The 12,779-nt window shown below is 33.7% G+C and overlaps 1 protein-coding gene across 4 annotated transcripts in view; it reads left to right on the forward strand.

Moving 5' to 3' along the window:
• The window catches only part of LOC117122077 (trichohyalin-like), a 41,099-nt gene extending 30,559 nt beyond the window's left edge, over positions 1-10,540 (forward strand). For 2 of the 4 annotated variants that reach the window (XM_033267544.1, XM_033267545.1), the window contains 8 exons: positions 1,250-1,332; positions 1,800-1,985; positions 3,365-3,508; positions 3,820-3,840; positions 5,482-5,595; positions 6,015-6,119; positions 6,561-6,773; positions 9,802-10,540. In XM_033267544.1, coding sequence (XP_033123435.1) covers positions 1,250-1,332; positions 1,800-1,985; positions 3,365-3,508; positions 3,820-3,840; positions 5,482-5,595; positions 6,015-6,119; positions 6,561-6,773; positions 9,802-9,984 — 1,049 coding nt within the window. In that variant the 3' untranslated portion in view covers positions 9,985-10,540. Of the gene's footprint in view, positions 1-1,249; positions 1,333-1,799; positions 1,986-3,364; positions 3,509-3,819; positions 3,841-5,481; positions 5,596-6,014; positions 6,120-6,560; positions 6,774-7,590; positions 7,642-9,801 lie in introns of all 4 variants that reach the window. The other 2 variants (XM_033267547.1, XM_033267546.1) reach the window with 2 other exon arrangements.
• Positions 10,541-12,779: the final 2,239 nt, after the last annotated feature.

Genomic DNA, 12,779 nt, shown 5'->3' on the forward strand with positions numbered 1-12,779 from the left:
CAATCATTGATGTCAGCACATTCCAGTATGTACTTTGCCTCTCTGTTCTCAAAAATCAGAATGTTGCATCTGTAACCAGACCCACAACCAGCATTCCTCAAGGGGGGGAGGGGAAGAACGGGCGTATTCCCTATTAGAGCCACAGGTCCGGGAAATGCTGAGGAACCCTGGGTGGATCCAGTAGGAGATTTCTTGTTTTCTTGTGGGGTCAGAAGACAAAGCTAAACTTATTTTTACATGTAAATTATGAATATCATCTTTTAATACTAATAAAAGTGGTGGTGATACTAATAATGGGTGGTGGTGGTTTAAAGGGAACTCATCAGAAACATAGGAACCACCTGGTTACAGACCTGAAAACCTCCTATGAGTATTTACGTGGTTTTTGATTGATTAAGCATTTTTTACCTTCATCTGTTTGGTTTTTCTTAACAAATCAATCATTCATTAACTCATACTTTTTTTCGGTCTATAAAATCACTTGATGATCATGCTATCAGAACTTGGGTTTTTTACATTTAATTTGAAATAGAGTTTAATTTTAGGCTCATATGTTTGAAATGAAATAACTTTACTAATCTTTGTTTACTAATTTCATTAATTTACCATCATCAAGTTGTCATTTTTTTGTGGATCAACTTATACAAAAAGGGATTAAATTATTGGTCTGTACACCAGAAAAAAATCTTCAAATCTCATACTTAATCTAGTTTCCAACAAGTGTACAGAAGACCGTTGATGTACACAAGATTAACAGCTTAAAAGCCAAATCCAGCATGATTTCATGTAGGCTGCACACACGAAAATCGTTTTTAACCACAATCTCACTCAGACAATGCAGTCAGCATTGCATATCGAGCAGTCACACCAACACGAGTTGAATTTGTAGGCTTTGACTGAAGGTTAACGTAGTGTGCATCAGGTTTCCGAAAGATGGTATGAAGCTGCATAAATTAGAATTGAACCAGGTTTCCAAGGATCTCTGTGGTTCACTACTCATAAATTGTAGCGACTTTTTATTTTATTTACAAATCTACAAGCATATGACATCAGTGACAGGATGCCTTAAATGGTATATGCAGTTTTTAAATAAGCCAAAAACATGCATCATGCATAGGAATGTTGACCCCCACAGGGCTCTGGTTAAACAAGCCACAACAAATAAAACAGTTAAATCTGTTTTAAATAATACGAAATATAAATAATTAATTAGTTAATTAATATAATGTTGCTTGATGTTCTAACTTAGGTAATGCCAAGAAAGGAAGTGGACAGATTGATCCAGCTGAGCTAATTGCTCAACTAGAAAGACAACATGATGCTAAGAAAAAGGTAAATTCAATGTTTTCAAACATCTTTAACTGGAAAGGTGGTCTTGCAAACAAGGCTCTATATCTTGTACAAAGGCACAAACCTAAATGTAACTAAATACTATAACTAGATGAGCAACAATGATAAAAACTTATTGTGCTACAATATAAAAAATTACCTGATTTTAAAAAAAAACTGATTTGTTATTAAATTAATCAATAATAATCTGGGTTCTTAAATTTTGTTATTCTGTGCAGTATTTTTATTTAAGCTTGCTATTTTTATATGTGTGTTTGTTGTCTTGTTTCTGTTTGGAGAACCTCTCGATAGTAATTGAATGAAATTAGATTGATGTCTATATTTATAATGGAAATAATAGACGTATCAAAATTTTTAATTAAAATTGGATAGGATATTGGCAAGTTATAAAATATAGATATAAAATATTTTCATTATTCATTTATTCATTTTCTTTCTCTATTTTTAAGGCCATGGAAGAACAGCTAAATAGGCAAAAAGCCCTGCAAAAGCAACGCCTTGAGGCTCGTCGGAAAAAGAAGGACGACAAGGACTTTGAGGCCGGTGCAGCATTTGCCATGATCCAAGGGGCAGAAGAAACGAAGGCAATTAAAGAAGAACAACAACTGAAAGAAAAAGACAAACAAAGCAACCTTGTAAGATCTTCTAATTCTGAGAAGGGGCCAGGAATATCATTATGGGACGGATATCCTTCTACCTATTTCAACAGAAAAAGATATGAATAACTGATAATTAGTAATGGAATTTATAGAATTTTAATATATTTATAAATTTTATACAATATATATATACAATTGTGTGTTTATATTGTGCATTGTAAATGTGTATATAGATTAAAAGCAAGATGCTGAAAAACAATTCTGTGTGAAATCAAAGCTGGTTCTTGGTAGAGATACAAATTAACAAGTAACAGCTAAAAAGTAAACATAAGTAAACAGCCAGAAATAGAACCAGAGCTTTCGGACAACACTCCTTCCATAGTGGCAAGTGAAAGAGGGAGAAAAAGCCAGATAGTATGAGAGTCATGCAAGCATGATTAAAAACAATAGGCTAGGTGAGGTAGGGCAGTGAGATTGAATAAAAAAAGAATGCCAAACTTTAACTATATATGTGTATATATTGATTATATATTATATCTGTCTCTTATACACATCTAGATGTGTATAAGAGACAGAGCCTAGACAGCTAGCCTACAGTATTTTATTGATCAGATAAATAAGACTATCCAAGTACACAAAATCATTAACAATCAATAAATATTCTATACACAAATATTTTAATGAACTGTAGTAAGACATCATTCTGTTTAACGTTGTGCAAATTTTATCTAATGACCCACTAGATCAAGTAGGTCGTCAAATATGTTGGTGCGTCAAATTTCTCAAATATTTTTCTTGACCACAGCTTGACGTTTGAACTCCTGGAACTCAATAAGGAAATAAATAATTCTTTACCATTTTAAAGCTCTCTTTTTATACTGTTTTAAGCATGTTTATACTTGCAACGATAACGATAAAAATCTAAAAAGCAATTGTTCATATAGAAAATAAAAGAAATATGAGAAGTTCAACACTAGGATGATTCGATAACAATAAAAGAAATAAGAGAAGTTTTACACTAGGATGATTTGATAATGATTTGTCATGTATATGATAACAAAATAATTTCAGAAATCAATTCAAATGACATCATAATCATGGAAAAACAATAAAATCATTACTACCAGAATGTTATCGTTTTTCAACGATTATGACATCATTTGAATTGATTTGTGAAATTATTTTTTATTGTATACACGATAAAATCCTTATTGAATCATTGTAGGATAATAACTTCTTATAACTTTTATTTTCTATATGAAAACTTGCTTTTTAGCTTTTTATTGTTATCATCGCAAATATAAACAGGCCTTAACCCTGTATTAATAACTAAAGATTGTTTTTTGGAGGAGTAATAGGTTTGGCTTGTCTTTACCTCATATATTGATTTATGTTTTAAAATTGAATTTGAACAGATGAAGGAAAGACTAGCCGCAAGGAAAAATGCAAGGAAAGAAGCAGAAGAAAAGAAAGCAATGGAAGATAGGAAGAAGCAAATAGAAAACGATTCAGCAACGAATTCTCCAACACCGTCATCTGCACAATCTGGAAGGCGCTTGGTATGTTTCTTGTCTTTTAAAGTTTTGTTCTCAAACACTTGTGATTTGTCATATAAGGGCATATTGATGTCATCCACATGCATATATGGGCATGATGATAAACTATAAAAAAAAAAGAATGAAAAATTAAATACAATGTTTAAAATATTTTTTAGACATAAATGATATACTTGTAGGCCTATCAGAATGATAATAAGATTAGTATAACAGCCAAAGTAGACATTGAAGAGGATGGACCTTCAAGAACATGCTCTATATATTTTTTTCAGTGCTTTTTATTAAATCTTAAAATTTCTTGTTCCCAATTACAGAGGAGAGTTGAGATTTTAGAGGTAACAAATCCTGTCCTGGTGATTTATTATTAAATATTTGTAAAAATGGTGCCAATTTTCTATTTAAAAAAGCTACTGTTGTTACTGCTGGTAATTTTTGTGCTTATGCTTACACAGAGCAAGAGACATAAACAGACCCAAACACACACCCAAAAACGTTCCCAAACACACACACCCAAAGACAGACCCAAACACACACACCCAAAGATAGACTCAAACACACACACCCAAAGACAGACCTAACACACACACCCAAAGACAGACTCAAAACACCCCAATTACAACCATCACTTGCTTTTATGGTATTTTGATTTATTTTTTATATTTTGATTTCTGTGTTATAAATGTATTCTTTCTGGGCCTACGAATATCAGCCTAACTGGAAGGGCTACCTTCTATAAAGATTGTTAAAATAAGTATATTACGTGTCTGCTTCTTTTTAAGCTATGTTGATGTACACTATTATTTATACAAACATGGATAACCGACAGTTGCCAACACTTTCAAACTGAACACCCTAAAAAAATAAATAATAAAACCATCATTAAAGTGTGCTTTGTACCTATTTGTGTAATTTGTAGCTATGGTTATACAGCATATATTTATGGTTTTATGTGGGGAATAAAAAAAATTAAAAAATGGCAATGCTAGGAAGGTATGTTCCCTTTCATACAAGCATTGACTTCTCTGTACTTTCCCCATGTGACCTTCCACATGCTGCTCCTTCCCCATACCACCTCTGTATTTCTGCTACTAGTTGATGATATTTTATTCCCATAGCTAATTGAGAAAATAATTTTTTTCTAATACTGTATTTTTCTTTATAATCATTGTTGGTAATTGTGAATATGATGAGGCTTTCCATCCCAAATCCAGTGTACTGTTGCTAATAGTTAAACTGAGTAATGAGCATAAGAATGTGTCAGTATTGTATACTTCAGTACAGAGAAGATGTAATACTTTTACTCATAGCTTTGGCAGTAGTAAGTCGATTCCAGTAATTGACCCAACATTTTAAAGCTTACAATATGGAGAATAAGAATATATTAAAAACTCAATGTGCATTTGTTGGTCACTGACGCTGGTTTTGGGAAGGCAAGCCTCATATATGTGAGGCCTCACCACAAAACAAGTCTCATGGTTAGAATATCAAAAATTGAGTTTATATTATATTTGGGTAGATCACATTATATTCTTTAATTTGGTCTTTGAATGGCTTCACTAGGATATGTAGATCCAGAGATGTGAGCATTTAAATATTATGTGTAAAAGAACCACATTTTGAGAAAATCGGCCTCCAAGATAAACTAACCTGTACAAATAATAGGACTAGAATTACAGAATATGCACAGAGAACACTGTTTTAGTAAGAAAATTCACTTAAAAAGTTTACGATCATTAAATATAAATATCAAGTTATTCAAAAACATTAAAATCAAAATTGTGTAAAATTTTGACTTATGACCTATTTTGGTGATTATCTCAAAATGATTTTACCGACGATGCGTCTCATTTCGTGGTGAGACCTCACATTTGTTCTCAATTCTCTTTAGCATATTGGCGAAATATTTAAAAAGTAATATTGTATTTTTTTAATACTGCAATTATTGATGCTAATAGTAAATACATGTTCTTAATCAGCCTATTGGTGAAATATCAGAGAAGAAACAACAGGAAATGTTAAATGTGCTGAAAGCAGAACATAGTTCACAACAGAAGAAGCTGATGAGAGATAAGGAGAAGCAAGCTGAACAGGTAAGTGCCCTTCTCTCTTCCCTTCCCATTATTTTGTCGGGCCATCTCCCTCCATTGCTCTGTCGATCCTTCATTATCACTCTTCTCTTTAGTCTTTCTGATATAGTTAAGTCTTGTACATACTATGCAAACCACCAACTGACAATATTGTCAGAAATTATGAATTACATGATGTGTCCCTCATTGTCTGTGAATCAGTTGTATGATGATACAGTGTTGCAACCACTAGTTCATTTGGTTATAATGATATAGTGGTCATTAGAGAATCATTAGGAGGGAATATTAGTCCCTCACACCTTGTGTTGTTTTATATATATTAGACACTTTTTAATGTAAAGCGCATAGAGACAGTTTTGCATTAATGACAAATAGAAAATAGTATTTTTAATAAAATTATTAAATTTTTGTTTCAATTTCAGTTGCGACAAAAGTTAGCTGGACGTAAGAAGAAGTATGAAAATCAAGCAAGTCAACTACTTTCGATGGGAGAAAGGCAGAAAACATTCGTTGAGAAGGTTAAAAAGGTAAATGTCCTAATTGTATTTGTGCCTTTGTTTATCCTTAGACATAAACTGTACTCTTTTTCTATGTCATTATAAGGATGATAATGATTATAATGATGTTGAAGAAGATAAGGAAATAATGTGGCACACTGGTTAAGTCTGGGTTCATGATTCGAATCTAAACCTGGTAACATCAATTCAATTCTTGGGCAAAATCCATATCTCTCTCCCTCAGGAGCATGCATGGGTACCTGGTGAGATATGAATGACAAAGTTATTGTTCTGAGCTGAATCACATGTGTGACAAAAAATACCTGGGGGTGGGGGAAGATGTGTATGATTAAATCTGTATTTAATTAACTGGAAATACATACTAAGCTCACAAAAAAGATACCATCGCTATGCAAGGATGACAATACTCGTAATTTTAATTGTTGTTTAATATTTTTCTTTCCTTTACAGGATGAATTAATGAGACAGAAAACAATAGTACAAGACCGAATACAGAAGGTCCGATACGAACGAACTCAGACAATGAAAATGATATCGGAAAATTCTAAGAAATTTCAGCAGATGAAAACATCTGACCATGACAAGGATATGGAACGCATAGCTAAGGAAATGGAGGAAAAATTCAGATCATCAGAACATGCATTTAAGTCTGGAACTAAAACTGTAAGTTTCCCCTGAAAATCAACCATGCTGAGTAGGACTTTCTGTTTAAATATTAATTTAGAAAGAAGGAAAGAAAGATTTGTGCTATACACCATTTTTTCTAAATTTGAAATGAAAATTTCTGAGAAGCTGGCAACTACCACCGAGGGAGTTACAGAGGCCTAGGCATTTCGCTCTACGTAGTTACCTGTGTTTTACTGTGCTCTGTGACTGGTGCACGCCCTTGTCTAGGCCAATGCTAGTCTTTGAAAACAAAATGCCAAAACAAAAAGAAAATAGGGGTGCATAAAACCTGCAGTGTTTTTGGTTGTCTGTTTTTAATACTCAACATAAGATCTTGAGTGTCTGGAAAAAAGAAATTTGCTCCAGCTAGGCTGCTGGATGTCCCCCAGTGAAAAGTTGCAAAAAGTTGATGGCACTGCTTCAAAATTGACCCGATAAAATGGTGTCCACAAATTGATTAATCGATACATTATCATCATTAAACATAATCAGGTATTGTTTTTTCATCCTGCAATTCCTTTTTGAAATTGTGTCTTTGACAGTCTGGTTATATTTTCATATTTCTTTCAAGGGTCTCGGAATTATGGTTTGTTGTTAGTTGTCTCAATTGTATTATTGCTCATTTGATTGATTTATTTCTCATATAATTTATTGCTGAATTGATTAATGTATATATTGATTGATTAGTCTATTGGTTGGCTTGTTGATTGATTAATAATTAATCTGACATTTATTTTTACAATTATTTTAAATTACCGAAGAAGCTGAAAATTATGGCTTAAAACTGTTGATTTTAACTTTACTTTACTCCAAGCTTAAGGATATAGTTCCAGAAGATGAGTAACTATATGCTAGGAATATTCAGGTAAAAGAAGTGCATTTTTGTGAGGAAAAATGCACAATTCTTTCATGTGTCAGTCACTACTGATGTGCATGTCTAACAACCCTATTGGTCAATGGATTCTCCTTAGTGGCCATTGAGATGACTCAAAATATTTTTCTTCCTTTGTTATAATATTGTAAATATTCGAATAGTTTCATCTGGTTTACTTATAATGATTGTAGAACTGTGTAATCAATAATAACCCAAGCACAATTTGATGTAAAATTACTGCGAGCTTTTGTCCTATGTTATCAACGTGACTTCGCCAGCCTATGTGAGCTGGCATCCTTCTTTTGGGCATTGTGTGAACAACACCCTGAGCAGTGCCAGCTCTCTTCCTCTCAGGATTGGTTCCGGGGGCCCCGCTTTCACGTTGAAGGAGTTGTTCATATATGTGTGATCCATGTGATGGATCTTTACCATGTCTTAACTGGGATGATGCAAAAATAACCAAAGTGGAATTGATATGGGACAAAAGAAAAATCATGGAGGCAATCTCAATAAGGAAACAAAAAATGGACGATGAAGAGAGACAATGGGGCATACAAGCTTTCCCACATAATCAACTCCTTCAACCTGAAAGGCCAGGGTTCCTGGAACCAATCCTGACAGTAAGAGAGCTGGCACCAGAGGACGCTGTTCACACAGGACCCAAACAACGGATGCCAGCTCACATAGGCTGGCGAAGTCACGTTGATAACATAGACGAAAGCTCGCAGTAAGTTAACATCAAATTGTGCTTGATTCATTAATGATTAAACAGTTCTACAATAATATTGTATTCTTTGTCATTTTAAATCTATTATTAACACCACAGATTGTTTACTGCACTTCTATCACATAAGGTGTTTTCTTTTTAATGCATCATGGCATACTCCCATACTGGTCTTGAGTTTTGTAATCAAAGCATGGGTTAACCTCAAATTTTATTTTTTTAATTTGTTTATTGGTGATTACAAAAGAAAATGCATATACAGTAATATACCTATACAATATTAATAAGTTAATCTTTCCTAAAACTTTCCTGCAACCCTAACCCAGGTGTTCAACTTTTAAAAGCTTTGGTGATTTTTTTGGCATCTCTTTTTCGCACATTTTGTTGTGGTTTTATTTTGGGATACCATATTCCTGATTGTTTGATGTGAGTTCACAAGTTTAATCACATAGGTGTGATGAATCAAATAGGATCACAGATGTGATGATACAGTTGTGATAAAACATATGGAATCACATAGGTATGGTGAAACCAGGCGCAGATCAAGTAGGAGGCACAGGAGAAACGTGCCCCCACCTCCCGTTTTTCAACTAAATTTTAAAATTTTGAGGCATATTAATGTTATGTATTATAAAAAAAAGCGCTACTCACTGTTCTTAATATGTTGTGCTTCCTCATTCTAAAAATTCTGGATCCACCCCTGGAAACACAAGTGTTATGAAACATATAGGATTTTTCCTGATGGGATGACACAGGTATGATCACACATGTGTGATGATTAATAAGTAACAAATTATGCAAACATGGGACAACTTGTTACTGTACTGTCAAACCATGAATAGAAGCCTAATGGGCTTACCTCGAGAAGAAGCCCATCTTGAATTGAAGCCCATGGGTTTCTTTTCAAGATAGAATGACTTCTTTTCGAGATAGTACAGTACATACACTGTACATAAATTTCAAAGAAACAAAATAAGTTATACAGTTTATACAGTAGTTTAGTTGATACAATGCCGGTTAATACACTTATGATACAGACTGATGTTACAGTGGCCCTATTTATTGTTTTATAGTAGTAATTCCCAAAATTTACAACAGCATTCATTTTGAAAAGAAGCTCCACTCTTTACTTTGTAAAAGTAGCCTTGAAAAGAAGCCAATCTCAAAAAGAAGCCTATCCAAAGTTCGGAAAAAAAAATTTTTTTAAAAAGCCCAGGGCTTCTATTGAAGGTTTTACAGTATATTGATTTAGTACTATACTGTAATGCTGGGAAAGGAAGTAGGCAAGAGTATATTTCTTGACCCACCTGACATTTCTGCTTCACCAAGTGGATTAAGCTAGTTAATAATAAAGATTATAACATGGAACTGCAATCTTTAAAATCTTTTATAAGTATTTCTTTGATCACTATATTTGTTTATTTCAGGATTCAACCAATGTCAAGCCTGTGGAGGAGGACACTAAAGAAGCAAGTCATCAGAAACTCGGAGATAAAGAACGGCAGAGACTGATCAAAGAAAAACAAGCTGAAAAAAGGAAGAAAAAGAAGAGTGTAATGGCAGCACCAAATATGGAAGCATTGTCAGAAATGCTAGATGAAAAAAAATAGTTGTGGAAATTATATTTATATTATTACTTACAATTTAGATTGGTAGTCCTACATTCTCTACCCTGGGTTTTGGCCTTAATTATGTTTGTTCCTAGAATTACAATCATTTGGTGGTGCTGTTAACAAAAATGTCAACATTACGTCGCTCACATCATGAACTAATACAATCAACAATTTATGGGTTTCAAAGGCTTATTTAATCGATTTTTACAGTCAACTAATATTTACAAAATACATATAATTTTTTTCTCCCCAACGAATTATGGTTTTTCTCCCCGACGAAGGGGGAGGGGGCTCAGCTATCTCCGAAGGGGCCCTGGCCCTGTTTCTTACTATTGAAACTGCATTACAATGTTCGGAACTTTGTATACAACTTTACCATTATCCTAATTTGTAACTTCTGTTGTATTTATCACATACCGGTACATCTCAGTATTCTTATTCTCTAAATTTATCTTATACTTAATAGAGTCTTGTAAGTTTGTAAATTTTTAACATTGTTTAAACTTGCAACTGAATTTTGTGTGCTTTTGTATCAGCAAATAAGTTAATAACATGATCAAAGTTAGCAATGTTGTCTGCTTCATCACGCTCAATACTAAGTAGTGCCAAAGCAGATAGTCTCGCTTTTCCCATCGTGGCTCTGAGATATGACAGGATGAGCTTTAGTCATGTAGTCATTACAGAATAGGATAAAAGACAAGAGAAAACGGTCGTCATGTATTTCTAAAAAGTGCATATTTTTTTACTCTCATTCTCCTATTTCAGCGCCCCCTCAAACATGGCGCCCGGGGCATGTGCCCCCCTTTGACCCCCCTAGCTACACCACTGGTACTATTCTAATGTGATAAACTACTGTAAGTAATCTTTAACTATGCTATGTGCAGCTTGTCATATACACTTAAAATAAAGAAATCAGGATGTTCCCATTTTAGGCTGGCATTAATAAAAAATGATACTTGCCAAATGATGTAGGACTGCTAATTTATGATATTTTATGAAAATTAATTATATATAAATTATATAAATTGTATATGTTGCTATCTATAAGTTGCTATTTCATATGGATATTGTATCAGTGAATGATGCAGAAGATGTTTATGGGTGAAATTTTATGAAGGAGTGGAGCTTGGTGGATATAAGGCTTACCTTCCATTCCTGAACCCCTGACTTCAAATGGTGATATACAATTGATACTCAGAATAGGAAAAGAAATGCCCCCCTCCCAAGAATATATATATATATATATATATATATATATATATATATATATATAAAATAAATAAATAAATAAATAAAAAGAAAATCCTCCTCTTCGATTTGTACTAAAAGTTTTAAAAAACTACTGTATGAATGAAGTGAGACTTAGACTTTAGTATGCTAGAATCTAAATTTTAAAATTCAGTGGCACTCAACCATTGTGGTGTATTAATGAATGTATGATGTATTGGGGAAAATAACTATAAAAGATAACAATTTAGTTATTATTTTCAATTGCTCCCAGAGGCCCAATGATCAGCTTTGCTGGACGGGTACCCTCTGAAAATAAAGTTTAATAAAATAAAAAACCGTATTAACTATTGTCCTACAATTATATATTCATAAAAATAACAATACACATCTTAAGCTTGTTTTCCATACAATCGCTACACGCTATCACTGACGGCTTTCAGTGGTGCCGATTGGTTGGTCGAATTGGGGCGCCTTCCCGAATTTATCGGGGACTGCTACACGGTAAAACAATTGCACTGAAAACACTGTAGCGAATTTACGGGGGAAAAAACACCAGGCTTAAGTTTCATTATTAGGGAGCTTTTGATTTGTGCGACGACGCGACGCTAGTATGGAATCACTCATGCGTGACCGTCCTACCTGGCGGCGTCATACGTTCTTTGTAAACGTAAATTTGGCCAAATTGCGTTCCAGAATCTGCTTGACGAGGTGACCTTAATATTCGTGCATGGGCAGATGACTTTTAGTGACGTCATTACGTACTACGTCCGACCGTCGTCGTGCAATCGAAAGCTCTTTAGTATTCATTACTAACTTTGCTTCAATTAAAAACATTGCATTAAACCTCGTCCAGACTATCATTTTCTTTGACAAAAAAACTGTTGTATTCCCATATATAGACATGATGTGCCTATATATTGTCTTGATATGATGATCATATTTAGGTATGTCACATGTTTTTGTCAAGCAAACTTTGATAGTCTGGACAGAGCTTTACAAACAATTCAACTCTTGTGGTTTTGGGATGTTTATATTTTCAAGAGGCATTAGAAACGCTTAGGACTTCCACTTATTATTAGAGAGTTTTCTGTTGCGCGTAATGACGTCACGCGCATGCGAAAACTTTCATTTATCGTCTCCGAATCCCACGACGTGCTTTGGGTCGAATTTAAGTTCAGTAGAGAACACAGAACAGTCACGGATGAGGTCACAAACGTACTTATCGTTGTGGTGGAAAACTCTCTAAAACATTAGTGTAGTTTGGTTGCAGCCGTTGTAGAATTCAAAAAATTTAATGAATTCATGAATAAATTTTTAAAGAAGGTACAGTATATGATTGATTGGTTCTATTTTTTTTACCATTTGTATTATGTATCCTTCAGTGTGTCATTCAATAACTGTTCCAGAGACAGAAATGTGGAAGATAACCTCACCCACCTCATAAAATAATTTAGGCCCTGATGGGCAGTGGTTAATGATTAATATAACCGGTAATTGATAATTAAATAAGACGACGTACATAGAAAGGAATAACAAACAGAAAAGAAAATAAGAAATTGAAA

The sequence above is a fragment of the Anneissia japonica genome, unplaced genomic scaffold (assembly GCF_011630105.1).
Source record: "Anneissia japonica isolate Jap-2015-1 unplaced genomic scaffold, ASM1163010v1 scaffold288164_len509026_cov199, whole genome shotgun sequence".
Taxonomy (NCBI): domain Eukaryota; kingdom Metazoa; phylum Echinodermata; class Crinoidea; order Comatulida; family Comatulidae; genus Anneissia; species Anneissia japonica.